General features: G+C 48.7%; 2 protein-coding genes across 9 annotated transcripts; one reads left to right on the top strand and one right to left on the bottom strand.

Moving 5' to 3' along the window:
• The first annotated feature begins 6,584 nt into the window (after positions 1-6,584).
• Pgam2 (phosphoglycerate mutase 2) lies at positions 6,585-8,836 on the top strand. Its single transcript, XM_048339317.1, has 3 exons — positions 6,585-7,059; positions 7,154-7,334; positions 8,625-8,836. Exons 1-3 carry the CDS (start codon positions 6,646-6,648, stop codon positions 8,789-8,791), a joined length of 762 nt encoding a protein of 253 aa, XP_048195274.1. The 5' UTR covers positions 6,585-6,645; the 3' UTR covers positions 8,792-8,836.
• Positions 8,837-9,510: 674 nt separating this feature from the next.
• Positions 9,511-24,726, bottom strand: Dbnl (drebrin like). 8 transcript variants are annotated; one of them, XM_048339316.1, is made up of 13 exons: positions 24,539-24,725; positions 20,655-20,710; positions 17,441-17,553; positions 16,764-16,838; positions 15,431-15,577; positions 14,268-14,345; positions 13,887-14,038; positions 13,672-13,723; positions 13,271-13,364; positions 12,836-12,931; positions 12,629-12,738; positions 11,050-11,158; positions 9,511-10,525 (listed from the first exon to the last, which is right to left on the bottom strand). In XM_048339316.1, exons 1-13 carry the CDS (start codon positions 24,619-24,621, stop codon positions 10,386-10,388), a joined length of 1,305 nt encoding a protein of 434 aa, XP_048195273.1. In that variant the 5' UTR covers positions 24,622-24,725; the 3' UTR covers positions 9,511-10,385. The 8 variants fall into 8 exon arrangements, with proteins under 8 accessions (XP_048195273.1, XP_048195266.1, XP_048195268.1 ...); XM_048339309.1 differs by having other exon boundaries at positions 11,050-11,155; XM_048339311.1 differs by having other exon boundaries at positions 11,050-11,155; positions 13,672-13,720.
• Positions 24,727-24,807: the final 81 nt, after the last annotated feature.

Below are 24,807 nucleotides of genomic sequence, written 5' to 3'. Positions count from 1 at the left end.
TTCTCTGACCATTCACCAGCTTTAGAATAAGCCGAGCACTGGTGGCTCATGCCTGTAATCCTAGCTTCTCATGAGGCTGACATCTGAGGATCATAGTTTTAAGCCAGCCTGGGCAGGAAAGGCTATGAGACTCTTATCTCCAGTTAGCTACCAGAAACCCAGAAGTGGTAGCCTTGAGCAAAAAAGCTCAGAGACAGCACCTAGGCCTCAAGTTCAAGCCCCACAACCAACAAAATTTGTTTTAAAAAATAAACGTGTAATAAAATGAGCTCTGGATATGTAGTTTTACAGATTTTAACACATCATATGCCAAAATTTGCCACCTCTGCCATCACCAGGATGTAACAGTCTTGTCCCCTAGAACACGCCTTCCACTGTCCTGTTAGGGTCACATGCTCTCAACCTGCAACATAGTCTTTGGTTCTATTACAAATGTGGAATTGAGCTGCATTACTGTCTTCCTTCTTAGCACAAGGCCTTTGAGAGTCATGTAGTTTGCCGGGGCAGCAGTAGTTGTTCCTTTATCAGTGCGGGTCTTGAGTGCTCACCAGCTACTCTGCTCTGGGCTGCCTCCCATCTCATGTGGTAAGAGAGAGAAGTATACAGCCCTTGCATGTTCCTTTATTAGTGTGTCCCACAGCTGTTGTTTGTTTGTTTTTTGCTTTCTTGGTTTTTTTTTGTTTGTTTGTTTTTGTTTTGCCAGTCCTGGGGCTTAAATTCAGGGCCTGAGCACTGTCCCTGGCTTCTTTTTGCTCAAGGCTAACACTCTGCCAACTTGAGCCACAGCGCCATTTCTGATCTTTTCTATATATATGGTGCTGAGGAATTGAACCTAGGGCTTCATGTATACAGGGCAAGCATTCTTGCCACTAGGCCATATTCCCAGCCCCTTTGCTTTCTTGTTTTGTCTTTTGCCTGTTCTGGGGCTTGAACTCAGAGCCTGAGCACTGTTCCTGGCTTCTTTTTGCTCAAGGTTAGCACTCTGCCACTTGAGCCACAGTGCCACTTCTGGCTTTTTCTATATATGTAGTGTTGAGGAATTGAACCCAGGGCTTCATGTATACAAGGCGAACACTTTACCACTAGGCCATATTCCCAATCCCTTTTTGCTTTCTTAATTGTTTGATCTGGGTAACTGCAACCGTAGTCAGGACAGGGGGGATGCAGAGGCGAGTGGACCAATGCACATTTTATTTCAGGAGGGCCAGGGTTTATATAGGGTTAGAAATCAATTCACAACTTCAAGAGTAAAAATTAATAAAGCATGATATCCATATCAATACAAAAGTTGTGGATGTTGCTACTGACAAAAGTTTTCGCTACTACAAAGGGCTGAGCTACTACAAAGATTGTTGATATCAAAACAAAGGGTTAAACCAGTCAAGGCAGAACTCTATCACCTAGCTACTATTTCCTATTTCCTCCACTAATTATCTTTGACCATGACTTCCCTATTTACTGTGAAAAGACTTCCCTGGAGCAGCTGGGCAAATGAATCTTTCAAGGGAGGCTCTATACGGGGCGGGGGGGGGGGGGGGTGTGATTCTCATGACAAATGTGGCTTCCTTTGGCCATCAAACACAGGAGACCCTTAATGGAGATTTTTCCTCATAGTCCCATTAGTTTGCTAATAAGTCATCAGAACTTCTTGCTATGAAAAGACCATACCAGACTAGTGGCTGGTTTCTATCTCTGTGTAGCCCAGGCTGGCCTTGAAGTCCAGTCCTCTGTGTCAACTTCCCAAGTGTTGAGATTATCAACATGACAACCTGGTGTATTCTGTTGTTTAGTGCCAAAACATACATTCTACTTGTACTCTTTTTGTGCCTGGATATAACCAATTTTGAGCATTCTTTTCATATTTTTTAAAAAAACATACATTGATCCTATCTTATGTTCCCTATCATAAGATTCCTATCTTATGATTCCTATCTTACAACTCTCTTTGGACTGTCATCTCAAGATTTATGTGAAGATCTAGCCTTCTCTCTCCTGACTAGAAAATGAACCCTTGGCATCTTGAGCATGCTAATTAAGTGCTGGACCACTTAGGCACACCTCAGCCCTTTGTTTTTTTAAAAAAGTGTGTGTGTGTGTGTGTGTGTGTGTGTGTGTGTGTGTGTGTGTACTGGGGCTTTAACTCAAGGCCTTGTGGACTTAGAGTCTCATGGACTTTCCTGTCTGTCTGGCTTTAATTGTGATCCTCAGGTTTCAGCCTCCTGAATAGCTAGGACTACAGGTATGAGCCACTGGTGTCTGGCTGCATTTCATTTTTGAGATAGAGTCTCCTAACTTTTGAGGCTAGTCTGGAGCTTTTGGTCCTTCTGCCTTCCAATAGTTAGGATTTGTAGGCATGCATGTACCATACCCAGCTACTTCCTAAATTTGATAAAGTCTACTTTATCTGTTTTTTTTTTCCCTTTTGTGTTTCTAACTGGTATGTTTAAAAAGCCATTCCTGTGGCCATGAAGGTTTAACAGTAAGCTTTCATTTAAGAGAAAAGAAACATTTTAATTTCTTCTGGGTAAATACTGGGTCATGAGCTAAGAATGTGTGTAAGTTTATTTTAAAAAAAAGACACATTGCCCTTTGGAGTGCTTTTATTCACTTTTAGCTTATTGTCCATTTTCAGGTTTTGCTTTGTGATCTTGCACTCTCAGCTGGTATTCTATTACTAGAATCATATCTCGTTCTCTCTTTTTAAAGGATAGTTGGAAATAAGAATTTCTGAGGTTGGTCTACCTAGGTTGGCTTTAAACCAAGATCATCAGATCTCAGCCTCCTAAGTAGGATTACAGGTGTGAGCCACTAGCACCCAGCTTGTGTGCCTGTGTGTCTGTGTGTGTATGTGCACATGTGTGCACGCACGCCAGTTCTGGAGCTTGAACTCAGGGCTTGGGCACTGTTTCTGAGCTTTTGTGCTCAAAGTTAGTGCTTTACCACTTTGAGCCATGGCACCATTTCTGGCTTTCTAGTAGTTAATTGGAGATAAAAGTCTCATGGACTTTACTGCCTGAGCTAGCTTTGAACTGTGATTCTCAGCTCTCAGCCTCTTAACTACCTAGGATTTACAGATGTAAGCCACCAACATATAGTTTGAGGTAATTTTTTATATAGGTATGAGATAAGGGATTGTCTCTACACAATCTAGTTGTTTTCACACAATTTATTAAAGATCTTCTTTTCCTGTTAGATTGATTTTACAAAATTAATTTAGCCACCACAGGTGGAGCCCCAGTACTGCAAAATGATCATAATAATTTACCATACTGGTAGGTTGTTTTTCTTGGACTCTGAATTTTCCATTGATCTCTATGTCATATTATGCTGATACCATACTGGTTGTGTGTGTGTGTGTGTGTGTGTGTGTGTGTGTGTGTGTGCATGTGTGCTGGTCCTGGGGTTTGAATTCAGGGCCTGGGCCCTGCGTTGAGCTTCTGTACTCAAGGCTTGCTCCTACCACTTCATCAGCAAACACCTGTTAGATGGATAATGCTGTTAGGCTGGGCGAAGGCTCAGAGGCTGGTTCTCTTTGTATTCTGGCTTCTTGTCCACTCCATAGCCACCAGGGGGCAGCAAGACCAGTGGCTGCCCCACTCTGCACTTAGCCCAGGACAAGCAGCTTTGTCTTCCCTGACCCAGAGTAGTTGTCTCTTTACCAGTACCTGGCTTCTCCTTTTGCCTCCCTCCAGTGTCAAGTGGCTTAAAACCATCCCATGAATCGGTGTGTTGGGGTTCAGTGCTGCCCCTGCCGCGTGACCCCTGGGATGTCTCCATCCACTTGCAGGCCTGTGGTTTCTACTGCTCTGCAGCCTGGTGTACGCATCCCCTTAGGGCTTATGCATCAGTCCTTTAGGTTCTGCTGCTCTCACCCAAATGTTATCCCACAGCCTTCCCCTTCCTTGTGTTTCCCCAAAGTACTTGCTCCTCTCTCACCTCTTCTATCCCTATCAACTCCTTTCTGGTGAAGTCTGTGATGGTCTAGCTGTTGGCATCATCCCTCCCAGCTGGGGCTCTGGTCATTGTGGGAGCCCTAGAGCCCTTTGGGGACTGTGACTGGCTGAAGATGTGACAATGGCCGAAGTGCAAGTGATGCCAGTGGAAAACCCTGGTTGAGTGGATTTTTGTCCTGTCTAAAGATACAAGATTATGAGTGTTAAACCTTTTGTATTCATTCTTGTCAAAAGATAGTCCCTATATGTACCTATGTACTAGGAATTTCCTGGATTTACTGAAACTGCTTATATACTTTCTGATCCCAGGCTTGATAGCCCCCACTTGAACCACAGCTACACTTCCAGCCTTTTGTGGTTAATTGGAGATAAGAGTCTTATAGACTTTGCTGCCTGGGCTGGCTTTGAACCACAATCCTCATCTCAGCCTCCTGAGTAGCTAGGATTATTTATATGCACGGGGCACTGGTGCCCTGATTTCAGATATGTGTGTGTGTGTGTGTGTGTGTGTGTCTATCCCTTAGCATGTACCCTTTGTCTTCTTTCCTGTAACTCACCTAAGTTTTCCTAGGGCTGATTGAACATATAAAGTGGAGGCTGGGGGAGAGAACTTTAGCTTAACAATGTCTATTGGTTAAATTAATTCCTAACCCATAGTGGTCATTGGACTATTATTTAATAAATCATGCTCTAAGATATCATTGACTGGGTATCTCTTTATCTGGTACTCCAGAATCTGTGGGTCAGAACTGTCACAACATTGGCTGGGCCAATGCATCCATTACTAGTGGGTTAAGAGACAAAAGGTAGCCCACAACATCAAGAACACAGCTTCAGCTTGGGATTGCTGGGAGGGATGGTTCTACCTTCCAGCTTCAGTGATCTCTCTGGCCTGCAAAAAGTTCTCTCAAATCTGTGTGTGAGAATTCTTGGTCTGCAAGGGGCAGGTGTGGGTGTGTGGAGGGCCTCTTGTACACCCAGGCCACACCTCCCAGTCATCCCTTGCTGTTACATGAGGCATAGCAGGGGGTTGTGTTCCCTGAACTCAAATGTGGAAGTCCTGGTTGGGGTCTATCCTGTGCCTTGGCCCATTTCTTGGCATTCCTGCTAAATTTAATATGCACACAATCCCCAGGACTCTGTTCTAGCCCTAGAGGTGGAGGGCCCATCAGAGGCATGCATTTTATTGTCATTTTCAAGGCAGTTTCAGCTGGAAGGGGTGAGTCTGGCTTGGACAAAGTCTGAGATAAGGACAAGACCTCAACAAGGGCCCCCAGAGGAGAGGAGCCCATGCTGCCTGTGGGTGGCTCTGGAAGCTAAGCATGGTGTGTACCTCAGCCCCTGCTGTTGCTTTGGTGTTGTTTCCTACAAGGGCAGATCTTTTTTCTCAAAACAGTGGCCCTGAGTCTGCTTCCTGGCTCTGCCACAGTGACCTTTCATTTGCCTATCAAGGGACCTTTCAGGCCTTGCTCTCAGTTACTGCCATCCCTGCAAGGTCCCTGCAAAGGGAGGGTGCAGAAGGCCAGAGAAAGATCCAGATGCATGAGCACGGCCCCCACTATGTACAACTCTGCCAGACTAAGCAGAACAAAGTCCTAGATCTGCCAGGCAACAAACATTAAGCATGTTATAGAGTTGTGCACACATGTAACATATACACTGCAGGCAATACACATGTCACAATACATGCACTGTAGACAGTATACATATGCACACAACACATGCACTGAAGACAGTACAAACATGCACACATGTATTGCACAGTGCAGATATGCACATAACACGTGCTGCAGACAGTACACACGTCACAACACATGTGCTTCAGACTCAATGCAGACACACACTTATGCATCCGTAAACATACTCATAGAGCTACGTGCGTGGATCACACACATTCACTCCTCGGCTTCCCTCCATGACAACTCATTGTGTTACCAGTCGACAAGAAACCAGGTATTACTGTACCTGCCTGTAATCTCAGCGCTCTGCAAGTGGAGGCAGGAAGATCACAAGTGAAACACTCAAACAAAACAAACAACAAAAAAGTGACCTTTTTTAGGGGGTGTGAATTGGTTGTGGGGCTTCAACTAAGGGCCTGAGCGCTGTCCCTGAGCTCTTTTGTTCAAAGCTAGCACTCTACCACTTTGAGCCATAGTGCCACTTCCAGTTTTCTAGTGGTTAATTGGAGGTAAGAGTTTCGGACTTTCCTGCCTGGGCTGGCTTTGAACTGCAGTACTCAGCTGTCAGCGTCCTGAGTAGCTGATATTATAGGCTTGAGCCACCAGTGTCCTGGCTGGGGCTGGGACTTGTTTATGCTTCTGCCTGAGCAGGCCAGATCTAATAAGCCTCCAGGAAGATTTCTGGAGACCTTTGCATCCTGGCAGTCCTGACCTCCCCCAGGCTTGACTTTTGCCCTTCACCCTGGCCCTGCCTCAGCAGCTCCACCCAGCCAGGCTCTGGCACCAGCTGGTTATGGACCTGTCACCTGAGCCCAGGCAGGGCTGATGGCTGTGTGAAGCTATTTTTAAGCTCAGTCCCCTGGCCTGCCTCCCCCCTCCCCCAGCAGCTCTGCTGCTGGCCACCTGCCACTGCCTGTCCCTCCTGGAATGCTGACTGGCAGTTGGGTGGAATGGGGGCTGGGAAGACTGTTATAAAGCTGGAGTGCTAGGGAGGCAGCCGTCCCCCTTCCACCATGGCCACACACTGCCTAGTAATGGTCCGCCATGGTGAGAGCACATGGAACCAAGAGAACCGATTTTGTGGTTGGTTCGATGCGGAGCTGAGTGAGAAGGGGGCTGAGGAAGCTAAGAGGGGAGCCCAGGCCATCAAGGATGCCAAGATGGAGTTTGACATCTGCTACACATCAGTGCTGAAACGGGCCATCCGCACCCTCTGGACCATCTTGGACGGCACGGACCAAATGTGGCTGCCTGTGGTGCGCACCTGGCGCCTTAATGAGCGACACTATGGTGGCCTCACAGGCCTCAACAAGGCTGAGACAGCAGCCAAGCATGGGGAAGAACAGGTGAAAATCTGGAGGCGCTCCTTTGACATCCCACCACCCCCAATGGATGAGAAGCACCCTTACTACACTACCATCAGCAAGGTGGGCCGCTGGGAAGAGCCTTGAGGTTGGGAGCCTTGGGTGGGGGCCCAACTGCCCAGGGAAGGAACAGTAATTCTCTGTGCCTCACTCCCAGGAGCGCCGCTATGCAGGCCTGAAACCTGGAGAGCTGCCCACCTGTGAGAGCCTAAAGGACACCATCGCCCGGGCCCTGCCCTTCTGGAATGAGGAGATTGCACCCCAGATCAAGGCTGGCAAGCGAGTGCTCATTGCAGCCCATGGGAATAGCCTGCGAGGCATCGTCAAGCACCTGGAAGGTAAAGTCCATGCTCAGGAGGTAGGCAGGTAGAGGTACTAGCTCTGGCTCCCTGTTGTGGCAGTTAAACAGATGTGGGGGACCTAAGTGGATTGAGAAACATCTAGTTCTGTGATACTTTTCTATTTCTGCACATGCTGGGTCACTACAGGAAAGGTTGTTTTAGTCTATTAAGCCTGGCTGCCCAGGAAGGTGTGGTCAAGAGCTGAACCAACAGAACAGACTTGATGGTGGCATCTGGCCCATTAAGGAAAAGGCAGGGCACCTGGCTCCAACCCCTAGCTTGCTGCAGGACCCTGGGCAAACTGTGAGTACTTGGGGAGCTCATGGCATTCCTCCTGGTGCCAGCCAGCCCAAGTTGCCTGAACTCACAATCTCCCAGCTTCAGCCTACTGAGTAGTAGAATCAGGTGCCACCTTGCCACCAGTCCTTGCTTCCTAACTCAGGGTTCATTCTCTAATGGGTGGGCCCCACCCTCCTTCCCCCTCCCATTTACTCACTTCTCTAGGCAAAGGTTGAGTAGCCAGAGATGGGTATGGACTTACGGAGCTGAATAAGACCCTGGGCTCCCTCTAGAGCAAGGCCTGACAAATGGGTTGTATAGGGGCCCTTAACTTCTCACTAGGCCTTAAGATTAATCTCTGGGAAGACCTTGGGGCTGGTTGGCATCACAATATTAGAGTGGGACACATTCCAGATCTCCAGCCCCTAGGGACACTAGATCCAAGGAGAGGAATGATACCTCTCCCTCTCCCTCTGGGCCCTTCATGTACCTTATTATCCTGCTCTGGTAGAGGCACCCAAGTATAAGAGCCCAGAGGGAATGGAGGGTGTCTGACTCCCCAGAGAACATTCTCCAGTTGTCCCAGGTGGGGGTGGGGTGGTGGCAATACCAAAGGTTGAGCTGCTATTCTCAGCGACATGGGCTGCTGGAGCAGGCAGGGTCAGGTTTCTACCGTTTCCTCTGCTCTGAACTCAACTGTTAGAAACCAAAAGCCAATATTCTTCCTCACCCCCAATTCTGGTTTGGCCAGTTCCTATTGTACTGAGACCTTGGCACCGAGTCCACAGCTGCTCAAAGGAGAACAAAATTGTCTTGCCACTGGGTTCTTTCTGTAGGCTGCCCCATTGAGCTGGGTTCTGCCCAGACTTTAAGCACATTTCCATGGCTTCCCAGGGCTAGGTTAGTGTCAAAGGCCTAGTTCCCAGTTCTGTGGCCCACAAACACCAATGAATTTGCTGTATGGGTGGGCTGGGGACAGAGGTTACGGATGTTGTTCCTTTGGTCCAGGGATGTCAGACCAAGCCATCATGGAGCTGAACCTGCCCACGGGAATCCCCATTGTGTATGAGCTGGACCAGGCACTGAAGCCCACCAAGCCCATGAGGTTCCTGGGAGATGAGGAGACAGTGCGGAAGGCTATGGAGGCAGTGGCTGCCCAGGGCAAGGCTAAATAAGGGAGGACATAGGCAATAAAATCACCTCTGCACGCTACCAGCTAAGCATGTGTCCTGCTCTTATCTTTGGCTTTGGGGACCCCAGGGACTAAGATTGCAGCTGCTCCCAGGCCGTCACAAGTATCAATGGCTGGTGAGCAGAGACAGGCAGCTGAGCTATTTAATGCTGTATTGTGAACGAACCTCTGAGGCAATCCTAAAACTTTCAAGCAACTTGGTGACCATGTTCTCACACTAGGATACTTTAGGAAGAACCCAAGAAACCTAGCCCTCCCCACAGGAAGGGAGGCCCAGGTCCACAGATGGGGCAGTGCTTGAAATGCTTTGTGACCCATTGTCTTCTCTACCACAGCTGTCACCCTGAGCCTGATGTCCTGGTGAGGAAAAGAACATGAAGCTTCAGGCCCACAAGAGTGTAGACTCCACAAGGCTTCCAGTCTTCATAGGGAACAGGGGAGATGTCAAAGGAATAGGCAGGATATGGGAGGGACTGGAGCAGCATGAGGCCAGGGACCTGTCAGCTTGACCTGCAGTTGGGAATCAAGCACACCGGGCACCTCCCAGGCCCAAGAGAGATCTCTGTTTTTTCCAGATGGCCGATGTAGCCACCTCTGTTCACACTTGGTTGGACCACATGGCAAAGACTCCTTGAAGGGAGTTCCCAATGGCCATTTCAAGTGGCCTTAGTCTCTCCCAGAGCAGAAATGAAAGACGCCAACTTCAGCCACATCCTGTTTCTTATAGGTGGTTAATGGGCTACAGATGTACATGCACATACATTTACTTCTCAGACACTATTCAGATGCAGGCACGCATGTGTGTGTTCCACATGGGAACATTCAGACCATGGCAATGCAGACTATACTGAGCCTGTGGACTCAATGTACTTCTTCCATTTCCTCTTCAGAGACATAGGTGGGCTGGGACAGAAAGTGGGGAGATAGCAGAAATACATCACTGTGTTCCTTCTCCTGAAACAAAAATCAGTTGAGATGCACCCTAGGGCAGCAGACATAGGGTGAGGCACACAGAAGGGCACAGCAGGACTTTGCTTTTTCACATACCCAGAGATGGACATTTGGGTCATCCCTGCCCCACTTCCCATAGCCTAGTGACAGGGAAGCCTCTATCAACCCCCCAGCTGTCAACACAGTTATGGTCCACTGTGACTTTGTATGACTTTGGTCATATACCCCCCCCCCCCCACCAAAAGCAATTCTCTAAGTTCCCAGGTCCCATTCCAAATAGCTGTAGTCACCACCCCTTAGAAGATGGAGAGAGGAATTAGAAAAGGCAAATGCAGAAAGAAGGCAGTTTCCGGATGCTCTGCTCAGCCCTCCATTTGTGTGGCTGCTGTCTTTGGGCAGTTTACCTAGGAGCTGACCAAAGGTGAGCCTGAGAGTCTGCAGGAAGCATGTTTGGGAATCACCAGGTTATTGCTGCATTTGGGATGAGCCACCCAGGCTGGAAGGAGCCCCAAGCTTTGTCCTCATTGGAGTTATTCCTGGAAGAGTACCAAACATTGACTCTTGGGCCTCCTCTTCCAGTATGCAGAAAGCCACATTTGGGTGAGTAAAGGTGATGGGCCTCAGTATCACTCAATGAGCTCCACGTAGTTGGCAGGGAACATGCCAAAGTGGCCATCGGGCCCATAGCCACGCCACCAGCCTTCGTCGATCACCTCAATGCCCGTAATGAGGTTCTCAGGGTCAAAGGAGATCTCTGTGTCATCAGCTACAAGGAAGGCAAGATGGGGTGGGTGCTACATCAGGTCCTGCCCATAGCCCCTGACCCTTTACTTGCCACCCTCCCCCCCTCCACCCCAGGCCTCTGCTTCCTTCTCAGAAGAATCCCTCTGCCATCCAGCCTGCAAGTGGCTCTGTATCACTGTCACTACAGTGACTGTACCATGGGAAGCTGAGATGCTCAGCACCTCCCCAAGGCCTTCACTCAAGTGGGGATGCCTGGTGCCAGCGACCAGGTCTAACTCAGCTTGTGGGTCAGCATGGAGGTTCTACAAGAACAGCCACTGCTAAGGGATGGCAAGCAATTGCCTGGTGAGCTAGCATATGAGAATGCCCAGGCTGTTCAGGGCAAAAACTCTAGCACCCCAGTCAATACCCCTCTAGAGTAGCTTCTGTCCCCCAATGTGCCTCCTACCCCTGAGCATTTGCTTCTGACATCCCTAGGGCCATCCTACAGAGCCCACACACTCCTCCTCCTCCTTAAGCTCAGGACCCATGGCTGGGGTACCTCACCTGCCTGATAATCGTACAAGGCCCGGGCACACAACCCTTGCCCACTGAGCCCCTGGCCTTTCACATAGTGGTCAATGAGTTCAACGCCGGCACCTTGCTGCTGCACCTGAAGGGAGGAAGAAGAAGACATCTTGCTCCGCTCAGCCCTCACACACAAGTGGCCCAGGCCAAGATGGGTGGGGGGCAGGGGACAAAACACATGGATGAAGTGCAGCTCTGGGGAAGGCTGCTGCTGCCCCGACAACATAACTGTGATCTTGAGGTACAGAAGAAATGGCAGCCATGGACTATGAAGTGTTTTTCTTGCCTAGCACTAAGGACACAGGGGTCCTGGCCCAGACTGCTTGAAGAGTCAAATGAAGGCCAGGCATGGTGGCTCAAGCCTGTAATCCTAGCTACTTGGGAGGCAGACATGGAAGATTTGAGGCTCACCTGGGCACGAAAGCTTGTGAGATTCCATCTCAAACAATGGGTGGGGATAGTGGTGTTATGTCTATCATTCCTAATAATGCAGAGAAGCATAAACAGGAGGAACGTAGCCCAGGCCAGCATGGACGTAAATTAAGACCCTGTCTTGAAAACAATTACAGCAAAAAGAGACTGGAGGCATTGCTTAAGTAGTAAAAAGTACCTGCCTTGAAAGTATGAGACCTGAGTTCAATTTTTCCCTCCACTTCCTCTACCCCAAAAAGAAAAAAAGAAATCGAGAATTTCCAGGTACTCAAAAGTCTGTGGTGTGGGACTGTGTTTAAGTGACAGAGCATTTACAAAGTTTGTTCAAGGTCCTAGATTAGATCCCTAGTACTGTAAAAACAAACAAACAAACAAACAAAAACCCAACACAACACCAACTAAAAACATACATGCCAGGCACTGGTGGCTCATGCCTATAATCCTAGCTATTCAGTAGGCTGAGATCTGAGGATCGCAGTTCAAAGCCAGCCCAGGCAGGAAAGTCCGTGAGACTCATCTCCAATTAATCACCAGAAAACCGGAAGTGGTGCTGTGGCTAAAAGTGGTAGAGTACTAGCCTTGAGCAAAAGAACTCAGAGACAGCACCCAGGCCGTGAGTTCAAGTCCCATGACTGACAAAACAACAGTAACAACAACAAATACCACACACACATTAAAAAACCTCTGCAAGCCAGGTATGGTGGCCCATGTCTGTGATTCCAGTGCTGAAGCAAGAGGATCTCAAGCTCAAAGTGAGCCTGGGCTGGGCAACATACCCTATCTTCCAAAAAACCCAGACCCCAAACCTACAACCCCCACCTGGCAGTATGCTGTTAAAACCCAGACCTGGCTGGGAATGTGGCTTAGCAGTAGAGTGCTTGCCTAGCATGCATGAAGCCCTGGGTTTGATTCTTCAGCACCACATACACAGAAAAAGCCGGAAGTGGCGCTGTGGCTCAAGTGGTTGAGTATTAGCCTTGAGCAAAAAGAAGCCAGGGACAGTACTCGGGCCCTGAATTCAAGCCCCAGGACTGGAAAAACAAAACAAAACAAACCCCGAAAACAAACAAAAAAAAACCCAGACCTGTGACCCCTTCACAGCCCCACCTCACCACAAGAAACCCACCAGTGGGGGCTCCTCATACAGAGTCTCTTGTTCTGGGTGCTCCTCATATGTGGCTTCCTCTTCTGCCTGTACCATAAATGGAGTGCTAGGTACTGGCTCCTCACAGACATCTGCACCGGAAGACACAGTAGGTTTTGACCTCTCCCTCCTACAACACCTCTCTCTACCTCTCCCCTCCATAGCCCCATGGAGTGACCAGTGTCTTGCCTTTTCTGGGGCTTGAAACAGTGGGAGCTGGCTCTCTGCCAAAGGAGGTCTCTGGATGAGTGAGCTGCTTCTGCAGGAAGGGGCTCCTCAACTTGCCTGAAAACCCCAACCAACACAATGCCACTTCAGAAACACCAGAGGTCCACATGCCAGCCTAGGTGTGCTTGGAGGAGGCCTATGGGGCTGGCCCTTACTAGTGCAGATGCAAGGAGCCCAGGGTGGTGCGCTGTGGGGTGAGCTAGTAGGCAGCCCAGTCCTTTGTACATTAGGGGCCAGAGTGGTGATCTGTAGGGTCAAGGAGGAGGACAAAGGCAGGATGGGATACTGAGTCCTGGGCTGCTCTTCCCACCCACTCTTCCCTTGTGCCCTGCATAGCACTCTATGCTTCCCCTCAGCCCATTCAGCCTTGTGGCCAGGGCCAAAGAGAAGTCCTACCTGGCTGAGGACTGAAGATAGAGGTAGTAGACATGGCCCTCTCCTTCTGTTTGAAAATCTCCCTTGGGTGTGTAGCCCGTTGACCATCAGACTCCTGAAAGAATACACAATGACCTCAGCAGTGAGCAGGAGCCCAACAGCTTCTCATCTTACCTCACTGTCCCCACCCCAAAGGCAGGCCTTCCAGCTGTGACTAGGTGGTGGCAAACTGGCAGGACCTCTCCCAGGACTGGACCAGATCCTCCCCACTGGTCCTTCTGATGTGCCTAGATGTACCTCAGATGCACCGCACAGACCTGGGCTGAGCCCTCCATCTGTGGCTTGAGACTTTGGCTTGTGAAGGAGATGGGTTGAAACCAATAAGTTCCCAGGCTCGATGGAAGGAGATGCCCAAGACTCACCTGTTCCTGTCTGTCCCCTGAACCTGATTCTTGCTGCTGCTCATACATCCTGCTGGGAATGGGGAGAGAGGTAAGGCTTGTTGGCTGCCCCTGAGGCTGTGTCCTCAGTCCTCCTCTAAGAGACTAAGTTGAGGATGCAGGGACACCTGAGGTTATCTTCCAGGACAGCCTCTATCCAAGGGCTAATCCTTTGATTCAGCCCAGTGTGAACTCACCTTTGGTAGTTGGCCTTGCTTTGCTGCTCCTGGTAGCGCTGCTCCCGGCGGGCAGCCTCCTGCAGCTCCCGCTCCCGGCACTCCTGTTCCAGCCTCTGGTGCTCTTCCTCAGCCTTTCGCTTCTCCTCTAGGCGGCGGTTCTCTTCCTCCTTCTGAAAGGGGAGCGGCCCACTCAGTCCCATGCTGCCTCCTTGGCCTCATCCCCTGCCCAGGACCAGGTCATACAGGCACAAATGGTCAGGAAGACTACACAAAGAACACTGCTCACCTTCACTGTAACTTAACCCACTTAGGACTTCACTTTAATCATATGTAAATGGGCTGGCAAGGACTCATTATACACCTATCATGGGCAGTATGTTCACATTCAAACTCTCTTACCTCAGCTTTGGCCCAGAAGCTATCTTTGCCAACTCTCTTGATCTCAGATGCAGCATTGGTCTTCTGATATACAGATCCCTGTGGGGACAGAGCACATACAGGAGACCTGGCCCTACATGGGAGCTCAGACCCTGAGGGCAGAGGAAGAGGCATGAGAAGATTCTCAGGGTTCTCAAGGCAGCAGGTGAACACTGATAGGACCATATCCAGTGGGCACAATGGAACACAGTGTACTGTCACCCTCAAGGAGATAGACCTAAAGGTATGCAGGCAGAGGGCCGTGGTACACAACTGTAATTCTAATACTTGGGAGGCTGACTACATAGTCAGACTCTATTACAAACAAAACAACAAACCATAAAAGGAAAGAAGCCTAGGTGACTGCCCCAGCAGGAATGTGAAATCCTGACAACATTCTCTGATGGTGTCTGGCCTTTATGGAAAGGGGCAGGAAAGGCACTGTCTGCAGGCACCTTCCCCTCCCCTACTAGACTGCTCTTCAGATAGAGCAGGAACCATGGGAATTACTAAAGCCTAATTATTAGTTTCTTTTTTTTTTTAAACTTTTTATTTTTTTTGCCAGTCCTGGGCCTTGGACTCAGGGCCCGAGCACTGTCCCTGGCTTCTCTTTGCTCAAGGCTAGCACTCTGCCACTTGAGCTACAGTGCCCCTTCTGGCCGTTTTCTATATATGTGGTGCTGGGGAATCGAACCCAGGGCTTCATGTTTATGAGGCAAGCACTCTTGCCACTAGGCCATATTCCCAGCCCCCAATTCTTATTTCTGATGACACAGTTTCTGGCTGTCAGCTCTCTGGCCTCTGGTTTTAAGCTCGGCTTTAATGCCACCTGAAGTTCCTATGGAGTAGCTCCTGCCAAGAGCTGTCCCAGGTCATACTGGCACTGTGGCCCTGGAGGTGCTGGACTATCATAGTTGTATACTCCTGAAGAGCCTCTATTCTGAATACACAGAGCTGGCTCCAGACAAAGGCTCCAGAATGGTTTCTTCAGCTATGAATTGTGGCTAGTGCCTACCAGAGCTTAGGGTTACCATCTATGGAAGCTGGGCAGTAGGGCCCAGCTATCTAGATGCTGACAGTACACTTTTAGAACTGCTCTGAGGTCTGGAGCAATGAAGAATCAGTGATGGGCAGGTGGTACTCACCACTGGTGCCTGGGGCCCTGCATCCTGGAAACTGCTGCTCTCTCTGTGGAAGCTATAGTTGGACCCAGAGGCCTTGGCAACCTTCTGCATGATGCACTCAGGCTCCACATCCTCCTCTGCTCGTGCATTAATGGTCACATGGGCCCCCTGTGGCAGGAGCAGCACTTAAAAATTTAAGCTTTGCAATCCAGAAAAGGACTGACCAACCTCCCATCTGTCTACATAACAAAGACCACTACTCCAACTCAAGTAGTGTCAGGAGATGGAAAGGCACTTGTTTGCTGGGAACCAAGGCCCAGATTGGGCCCTGGGTGCTGCATAGTCCCAACTGCAGTTTGGCAGATGAACTGTGCAAAAAGCCTCCCTTCTAACCAAGTTAACTTAAAAGGCTGCTCTGAAGCAGACACAATTTCTACAAAGAGTGAGCCACTGACTTATTCCCAAGACCTGTGACCTCATTCACTGTTACTATAGACCCAATACACTTGGAAGTCTTGCTGGGATGAAGCTCAGTGGTAGGGCCCTTGCCTAGCTCAAGTGGTAAAGTGCCTTTGCCTAGAATGTGGGAGGCCCTGGGTTTAAATCCTCAGGACTGAAAAATGCATGCATGCATGAATGAATGAATACAAAGCAGCACCAGCAGTTCAAAAGCTCTCAGGTACTAGTTGAAAAAGCCAAGGTATATCTCAAGATGTATGGGTAGAAGCGGAAACTGGAGTCTTATCTCCTTGACAATAACTTAAGAAAATGGAAAAAGACAACAAGTAAAGGACAGAATACTTTTGACAAAAATACTTTTGGTGACAATGGGGTTTGAACTCAGGACCTTGCACTTTGCAAGGTAAGCACCTTATCATTTGAGCCATAGGTCCAGCCCCAATATAAATGCTTTTGAAATTGAGAAAAAAACAAACAAACAAAAAGAAAGTACAATTGTAAGACAAGTAACATGAATACTTTGGAAATGGCCTGGAAAGGAAAACATCAAAAGGGTTCAAGTTAGGTAGTGAACCCATGAACAACCTGTTCCTTCATCTAAATCTTGAAAAAATGACTAAACTGCTTAGCGTGATCATAAACAAAGCAGAACCCTGGGCTCAGCTTTGCTCATTAGATGAGCTCCAGCAGGGTCCTCATTCTGCCCTGTGGAGGCAGCCTGCAGGGAGCCTAGACCTTCTAGCAGCCTTTGCCTATGGACCTGCGGGCCAAACAGAGCACCAGTAGGCAAGCTCCCAACTCCAGCAGTTATCCTGATTCATTTGCACTTAGGAACATGGGATGTTTGATCCTCCAAAGTCCCCGTACAGGGCAGAAAGACAGGCTTAGCCCTCACCTTCAGGAAGTTGGCTATGGTGCTGACATGGTTGGCGCATGCTCCCTTCCGGACATCATTCACACCCTCACCCGTCTGCAATATAAGCACATCCAGCATTACCCAGCCTCCTCTGAAGCCAATTCTCTGCCTACAAGTTCTCAGGAACCCATTAGCTTTCCTATCTCTCCCCAGAACAGCCCCTACTTCTATCCTCCAGAATAGAAACCATTCCCCCAATTCAGTCACATAGGTAAGATTAGTCCTCAAACCTCCAAGAGGCTCAGGGCTATTCTCTGCACAGGAGTGCTGCTGGCTCCTATTATGGGAGCATTTCCTAAGCCTTCCTGTCCCCACCAAAGGGGCTCTGCTCTGGAGGAGGCCTTCTCCCTGCACTCAGGCTCCTGGGCATTCCCTTGAGCTCTGCTCAAGTGAAGGACTACCTGGAAGGAGAAGGAGCAGTGACTTCTTGTGACTACTCTTACTCCATTTTGCAGGAATAATTCTGGGCCTGAAGATGAATTCTATAGAGCATGGTTAGTTATCTTTCGACCACATTGATTTAACTGACCATACTGCTTGTCTGCTAGCTCTGAGCTGTTCTGCTGATCTACTGAGTGAAGTCAGTAAAATATTCTGTTCCTGAAGTCAAATCAAAGCAGAAAAGAAGACAAAGGATTTTCACCAGTCACACATACCCAGTTGATGAGGACGAACTTGGGTAGGCCAGAGTTGGGGTCTCTCACTCTGCAGAAGGCATACATCACCTTCCCACTGTTGAGTTCCTCCACCAGCTCCTCCAGTCCGCCCTCTGCAGAATCAAAGGGAAGGTCAGGGCAGTACATGTCCTTGATTGCCCTGGTACCTTAGTCCTGGCACGTAGGAGCCCAAGACACTTGCATTCCAGGGTTTCTCATGCCATTGACTTCAGAATCATACTGGAAACTATGTTGAAAATCAAATTCCTGGGCTGGGGATATGGCCTAGTGGCAAGAGTGCCTGCCTCGGATACACGAGGCCCTAGGTTCGATTCCCCAGCACCACATATACAGAAAACGGCCAGAAGCGGTGCTGTGGCTCAAGCGGCAGAGTGCTAGCCTTGAGCGGGAAGAAGCCAGGGACAGTGCTCAGGCCCTGAGTCCAAGGCCCAGGACTGGCAAAAAAAAAAAAAAAAAAAAAAAAAAAAAAAAAAATCAAATTCCTGCTGGGTGCCAGTGGCTCATGTAATCTTTGCTACTCAGAAGGCTGAGATTCAGAGGATAATGCTTCAAGGACAGCCTAGGCAGAAAAGTCTGCTAGACACCATCTCCAAAATTAACTAGCACAAATCAGGGCTGGGGACATGGCTCAAATGGTAGCTTGCCAGCTGAACGAGGAAGCAAGTTGAGTAGTAAGCACAAGTTCAAATCCATATATCACCCCTCTGACCCCCAAAAGAAGAAAAACCAGAGGGTGGGGGATCAAATTCCTGAGATGGGCTATAGCTTGGTGGTATAGTGCTTGGCTGACATGCAAGTATATATAGGTTGCTGGGTTTCAGCCCCAGAATCATTAGATAAATAAAGAAACCAGATTCCTGGAGGTAAGCTCAGTGGTAGAGCTCTTGCCTAACACAAGGTCCTAGATTATCAGCACCACAAAATAATAATATTGATAGTAATAACACTAATATAGATTCCTGGGCCTTGCCCCTACTAGGCTGGTTTCTTTTTTAAAAAAATTTATTGCCAAGGTGCTGTACAGAGGGGTTACAGTTACATAATAAGGTAGTGAGTACATTTCTTGTATTTGTTACACCCTCCCTCATTTTTCTTTCCCTTCTTTAGCTCAGATAAACATATATACAATATCCAGTGTACCAAAATCATATACAGTAACCACATGGGGTATGCAACAGGATATTCACCTAGTACATTAAACATAACGACAACAACAAAATCCTCCTGTTTCCATCTCTTGGAGTTCATTTTGTTTAGCCTCATCTTATATAACCATATGTATGTAGCTGTTGAGCTATTGTGATCCTCTGATAGGTCTATCCTAGACATTTTTATGTCTACTTAGTAATTGTTTGGTTTCAGAGACATACTGTAAAGTTGCTGACCAAAACATGTGGAAATACCATTTAAAAAGAAGTTTGTTATTTTACAGACACAATCTCTACTGTTCTCCCTGCCCCCCCCCCCCCACCAACAACCACATATCAGGGAAATCATGCGCCTTTGTTCTCTGTGTTCTAGGCTTGTCTCGCTCAACATTATTTGTTCAAGATCTGACCATTTCCCTGTGAATGCCATTATTTTATCATTTCTAATTGCAGTGTAAAATCCCATTGAGTAGAGGTACTACATTTTTTTGATCCATTCATTTGTAGTGGGGCATCTAGGTTGTTTCCATGTTTGGGCTATTGTGAATTGTGCAGTGATAAACATGGATGTGCAGGTATCTTTGTGATATCCTGGATCCTGTTGTTCAGGATTGATGTACTAGGCTGATTTCTTAAAGCAGGTGGGACCCAGGAGTATGTGCTTCTGATAAGCACCTTATGTTACTTTTTATCCACGCTTAAAAAAACAACAACACTCCTCTAAACATAAAGGTAATTAGAGAAATAAAAATTAACAATAGCTGGGCACTGGTGACTCATTCATACCTTTAATCCTAACTACTTATGAGGCTGAAATCTGAGGACTGTGGTTTGAAGCCAGTCCAGGAAAGAAAGTCTGTTAGACTCTTATCTCCAATTAACCAGCAAAAAGCTGGAAGTAGAGCTGTGGTTCAAGTGGTAGAGTGCTAGCCTGGAGCAAAAAAGCTCAGGGACAGTGCCCATGCCCTGAGATCAAGCCCTAAGACTGGCGCACGCAAACATACTTCACTGTAGACCAGCCACCAGACTTCCAAATGGAGGGTCAATACATGAGTATTGTTGCTTGATGTTTGGTTCCCACAAAGGGCTCAGGACAGTTGGGCTAGGCCACTTGAACTCCAAGACTACTTAAGGGATTGGACCTTTTGGGATATCCTGTAGCTAAACAACTAGCTCCTCCCTCAGAGTCTCTCATGGGGAGGAGTGGGAGGGAGTCAGGAGAGGCTGCTCTACATCATTCTTCTGAATGAGCTGCAACTCCTGTACTTCTTGGCCATGAAGTAAGGGAACTGGAGTAGGTATTCTAACTACAGTGTCCACAGAACTTGGACATCAGATACTATATCTGCACCGAGTCCTGCTTTGTGCCACTGGAGGCAGCACTAGGAAACTCAGGTAGGTGCACCTGCTGGGCACCTACCAGCCATGTGCAATTACCATGTAGAGGCAATTCTAAAAAGAAGATGCATCAGAGAGAATGGCTTATGGCAGGAAGGAACTTTCTATCAATGAGTCACTAAGGTCATATTGTTCAACAGGGCAAAGAATATATTTCAGGCATCCTTAAACAATGGAGCCATGTACTGGGGGGGAGGGGACAGGGAGTGGGGGAAGGTTAGGTAGATCAGGAAAGACTGCTTTAAGCATGAGGTGGGGTTGAGTTTCTCAGCTGGGGACATTTGGATCATATCCCCATCATCTCTGGCTTAGCCTACTTTGCAGCCTCTGTCCATTGGTGCCAGGAGTTGGTCCTTCCTGCACAGAATCCTCCTTAACCACCTGCAACAATACTGCCTCTCCCAGGGAAAACAAGGTCCCTGCGAGTAGCTGGCCAGGGCAGGGCAGACAGAAGAGTACATGTCTGTGAGCCATTTTTACCTGCACTAGCTCTAAGAATAGCATCTTACAGTGGAGTACTCTGGACATAGGCTGCCTATTTGCCTGAATTCCCTTCTTACTTTGATGGCTGGAATTTCAACAAAATGGACCAGTAACAGTCACCCTCCCGCCTTCTGGTGCTGAAAGCCCATTTAGGTCATACTCACCCCCTGTGCCAGCCACACGGATGTCATTGCTGTTGCCTTCATAGGTAAAGAGAGCCCTGAAACAAAATACAAGTGGGCTCAGTGGCCAGTACTAAGGCTCCATGTGTCTTCAGTGCATCTAGCACAGCAGGCACTAGCTCTGCTCCACCCTGCTGACTCACCAGGCAGGTGCTACAGCAGGTAAGGCTAGCTGTGAGGACAAAAATGTGGAAATGAGGAGCACAGGTCTATTTAGAGGAAAACATAGTCTGTGGAGGTTTACACTATCTTTCTACATGTACATGGGTAAAATACACCTGACTACCAGGCACATGAATCTGAAAGGACAAAGGATACTCACAACACTCCTAAACACAAGCACCTAGAGGAGAAGCTAGAGAGAGGAAGAGCACCATGCACCCTGGGAAGCTGCTCAAAAGCCCTGGGCCTATTTGTCTTCCATAAAGCCTGAAAGGTTGTGCATCTGGTCCAGCCTGGGTGTGAGACTCCCTCCAACACAAGCTTTAACAGGCATGTACAACCTCAGAAACCAGAAATAGCAAACACAACATAAAGTCCCAGTAAAGACCACCAACCTGCCACTCCTCTCATGGACCTATGCCATGGACAACCCTCTGTCTAGCATAGCCTTAAGTCTCCATTGCTAACACTGGGCTGTGTCTTTCTTCTCTTGCAAAGAGAAGACTCTTCATAAAAGTCTGGAAAGTCTTTTGGTGTATGAACTGGTGCTACTTAAGTGGTAAAGAAGTATAGTAATTTTAAGTCTGAGATATGTAGTCTCTTGACCAAAACTTAAGTTCCTTAAGGAGAATGATTTGGAAGAGGTGGTCTCATAGAGGCAAGTTGGGTATGAGGTCTCCACAGTGTACATGGAGTCCAGCCACCAGCACCAACACGGCAGCAGTGTTGTATAGGTAAAGGGTGGGGACACCCTGCCCAGTGTCTGTTGCCTCCCCAGTCTGAGAGAGGCAGTTTGGACAGAAATTCAGAAGTAAGGGACTTAGCAATGCCTCTAGAGAGATGCTTGTCTCAGAAAGATGGAGAACTCAGATACAGGCTCAGTGGACCTGGTTAGCAGGGAAAAGACAGGCTACTAAGAGCTCTTGCTTATTGGAAGAGGAAACAGAATAGAAAAGAGAGAAACACCCAAGAGAAAAGACCAGAGAAAAACAGAAGAAAGACTGGGGATTTGGAGAGCCATCTTTAGAAAAGGAGACTCTTCCTGCGGATGGACTAAAGTCCTTGGACTCCAGCCAGGGCATGAAGACAAGCACAGCAGCAGAGGACAGAAAGGGCTCTGGCAGCTAATAAGCCCAGACTTCATGCCTGCTGCCCACTCCTCTGACTTTATCTCTTCCTTTCTGGGTTCCACTCTAAACCATTTCAAGAACATGCCCAGATCAGAGGAACATTCCCATGATCAGTGGGCCTCCACCCTTCTTACATGCAAAAAACATAGTGAGCTGGCCTATGTACAGGAGGTACTTTATCATTCAATCATTCTTTCCAAAAACCGTGCTAAGAACTTGTTTACTGTGATAGAAGTATGGCTATGAATAATCCCTAAAAGGTTCTGTCCATGTTAACAGAGATAAAAGAATGCATCTAATTTTATGTATGTCAGGTAATGTAGAAGGTGACATATAAACTGGATGAGGACAAATCATGTCAAGATCTGGGGACAGGAGGTTGGAGACAAATCCAGATTGAGAGCTGAGGCTCTGGATCTAGCCTCAAGGCCTGGTGCAGTGGTACCTGCTATGGGTAAAACTTTCTATGACCCACCATACTGAAGGCCATCTCCTTTCTTTGATATTCTTTACTGCCTTTTCTGTATAGCTTATCCGTCCATCATCTGAGCACCTATTATACGAAAACAACTGACCACTAGAAGAGATAGAAGTGACAAAAAACAACAACTACAGACAAGTCCATGAGTTTCAGCCATGACTGTTATGTATCCGAAGAAAGTTACTGAGGTGACTGCAATTGGGAGGCTCAGTCTTGGAAGGACTCTGAGAAGGTAACCTCAGAACAGACATGAAGGCTGGAGAGCCGCTTGAAACGACATGGAAGAAGTATGTTCCAGGCAGAGGGAGCAGCTTTGATGTTTGAGGAAGAGAAAGACTTCACATAGAGTGGTGGTGAACAGGTGTGGTCACAGTGTTGTAAGCAGGAGGGGCAGCAGGAAGGCAGTCATGCAGGGCAGGAGCCTGGGTTTTCCTCAGAGTGCAACAGGAAGCCACTGCAGAGTCATGGGGAGGGAAGTAAGATGGCCTAGAAATATATTGTTCTGCTTACGAGTGAGGACCTGCCCTATAGTCTTGTTGAGTAACTATCTAAATGGTTTTGACACCATGGGTGGAGGCTAGAGTCATATTCAGTGAATAGAACCACCTGCAATGCTGCAGAAGATTGATTGGAGGTAAGTATGAGGGCAGAAACATAGCTATTTGGGCAGAGGAGATGATAAGAGGAAAGAGTAGGCCCTGAAGCCTCAGAAGGGACAAAAAGTAGGTGGAGTAAGCCAGTGCCAGCAGGCAGTATTGCTAAGACCCAAAGGAAAGGCTAGGAACATGAGAGGTCTGCACAGCTAGGTGGGCTGTGTGCCATCACTCCACAAAACAGCGACAGTTTCCAAGAGATTGAAGCACTAGGAAAGGCAGAGGAAGAAAAAAAGCGTTTAGATAAGAGGATGCAGTGGGTCACAGCAACAAAGTACCCTCCAGACAATAGGAAGAGGCTCAACAGGGCCCAGCACAACACAAAGGCTGACTCAGCAGGACTACCTCAGACTGGGCAAAGTGGGAAGGGCTGTTGTGGTCCCACCATGACTCTTACCTCCAAGGTCCAATTTCTATTCCCCAAGGTTGGTCATCTTAATCCACCATACCTAGCAGATTTCTCATAAATGGAAGTGCTAAGAACTGGTCAATAAAAACATTTAAGATAATAGGAAAGTGAAAAACATTGCAGTATCAGCTACTCATATGGCAAAGAGCTGACTACAGGAGAAGGCAGAAAGCGCTATTGGGTTATGCCAGAAACTTCGGATCCAGGCTCCCAGTATTTTAAGGCTATCCCCCCACCCCCTCCACCGTGGGGCTTTAACTCAGGGACTGTGTGCCACCCTTAGCTTTATCCGCTCAAGGCTGGTGTTCTACCACTTGGAGCCACAGCTCCATTTCCGGCTTTTTGGTGGTTAATTGGAGGTAAGAACCTCAGACATTCTTTCGTGCTGGCTTTGAACCACAATCCTCAGATCTCAGCCTCGCGAGTAGCTAGAACTACGGGCTTGAGCCACTGAACCTGGCTTAACTGCACGATGAGACCTGCACAATGATAGCCTAGCAAAGGATGTCCTGGGGTAGTGGAGTGAAGACAGCGACCTTTTCCCAGACAGGTGACCAGCATTTTTTCATTCTTCTCTCCTTGACTCAGGCACGGGAAAGAGAAACAGAGGTCCTGCAATCTTTAGAACCAGAGATCCACCACTGATCTCATCTGGGCCTCCAGGACAAGCTCATGCACCTAACAATGCTGTCAGACCACTCTCAAAGGCCCATCCCCCACCTCAGCATTAGGGAAACGTGATGTGGCGTCCACCTTGTGAAGAATGGAGCCTTCGCAGGACGCCCCGTCTCCAGGAAGTCCCAGGATGGGAAGAACCTGGTGAGGCCGGCAAAGTGCAGGCGGGCTCGCGGGGCTCCCCCAGGCCGGTACTCAGCAGTTCACGGAGAGCGAAAGAGGGGTGGGTGTGAGGCGGGCAGACGGGTGTGGGGCAAGCAAACAGAAGGGCGAGCACCCCTGTGAAGGGCCGCCGGCGCCCCTCTCCTTCCCCGCCCAGCTCCCCAGCGCAACCCGCGGCCCGCCTCGCTGCCCACCAGTCGGTCGGGGACTTCTCGGTGACCACTCGCACGTAGGCCTCCTGCAGCGCCGGCCCGTTCCGGCTCAGGTTCGCCGCCATGGCACGCCCCGCGGTCCCACACCGCGGCAGCCACAGCTTTCCGCCAGGCCTCCCCGGACGGCTCCCGGCCTCCGACGACGACGGAAGCCCTGCCCCCAGGGGCCGGAAGCCCCGCCCCAAATGCAGGAAGCGGAAGTGGAGGCGGGGCTGCGCACGCCCGGGGTCCGCCCGGTAGCTACTCTGTGG

Source organism: Perognathus longimembris, chromosome 2, assembly GCF_023159225.1.
Source record: "Perognathus longimembris pacificus isolate PPM17 chromosome 2, ASM2315922v1, whole genome shotgun sequence".
Lineage (NCBI taxonomy): Eukaryota > Metazoa > Chordata > Mammalia > Rodentia > Heteromyidae > Perognathus > Perognathus longimembris.
The sequence above is the reverse complement of the archived record's forward strand: the minus strand, read 5'-3'. Positions and strand labels throughout refer to the sequence as shown.

Excerpts from the sequence above, each read along its gene's own strand:
- Pgam2 (XM_048339317.1), top strand. The coding sequence starts at position 6,646 with ATGGCCACACACTGCCTAGTAATGGTCCGCCATGGTGAGAGCACATGG. Across the intron at positions 7,060-7,153 it reads ACTACACTACCATCAGCAAG|GAGCGCCGCTATGCAGGCCT; the intron begins GTGGGCCGCTGG and ends CCTCACTCCCAG. Across the intron at positions 7,335-8,624 it reads CATCGTCAAGCACCTGGAAG|GGATGTCAGACCAAGCCATC; the intron begins GTAAAGTCCATG and ends CCTTTGGTCCAG.
- Dbnl (XM_048339316.1), bottom strand. The coding sequence starts at position 24,621 with ATGGCGGCGAACCTGAGCCGGAACGGGCCGGCGCTGCAGGAGGCCTAC. Across the intron at positions 17,554-20,654 it reads CCGTGTGGCTGGCACAGGGG|AGGGCGGACTGGAGGAGCTG; the intron begins GTGAGTATGACC and ends TTGATTCTGCAG. Across the intron at positions 12,739-12,835 it reads TGTTTCAAGCCCCAGAAAAG|ATGTCTGTGAGGAGCCAGTA; the intron begins GCAAGACACTGG and ends CTTCCGGTGCAG.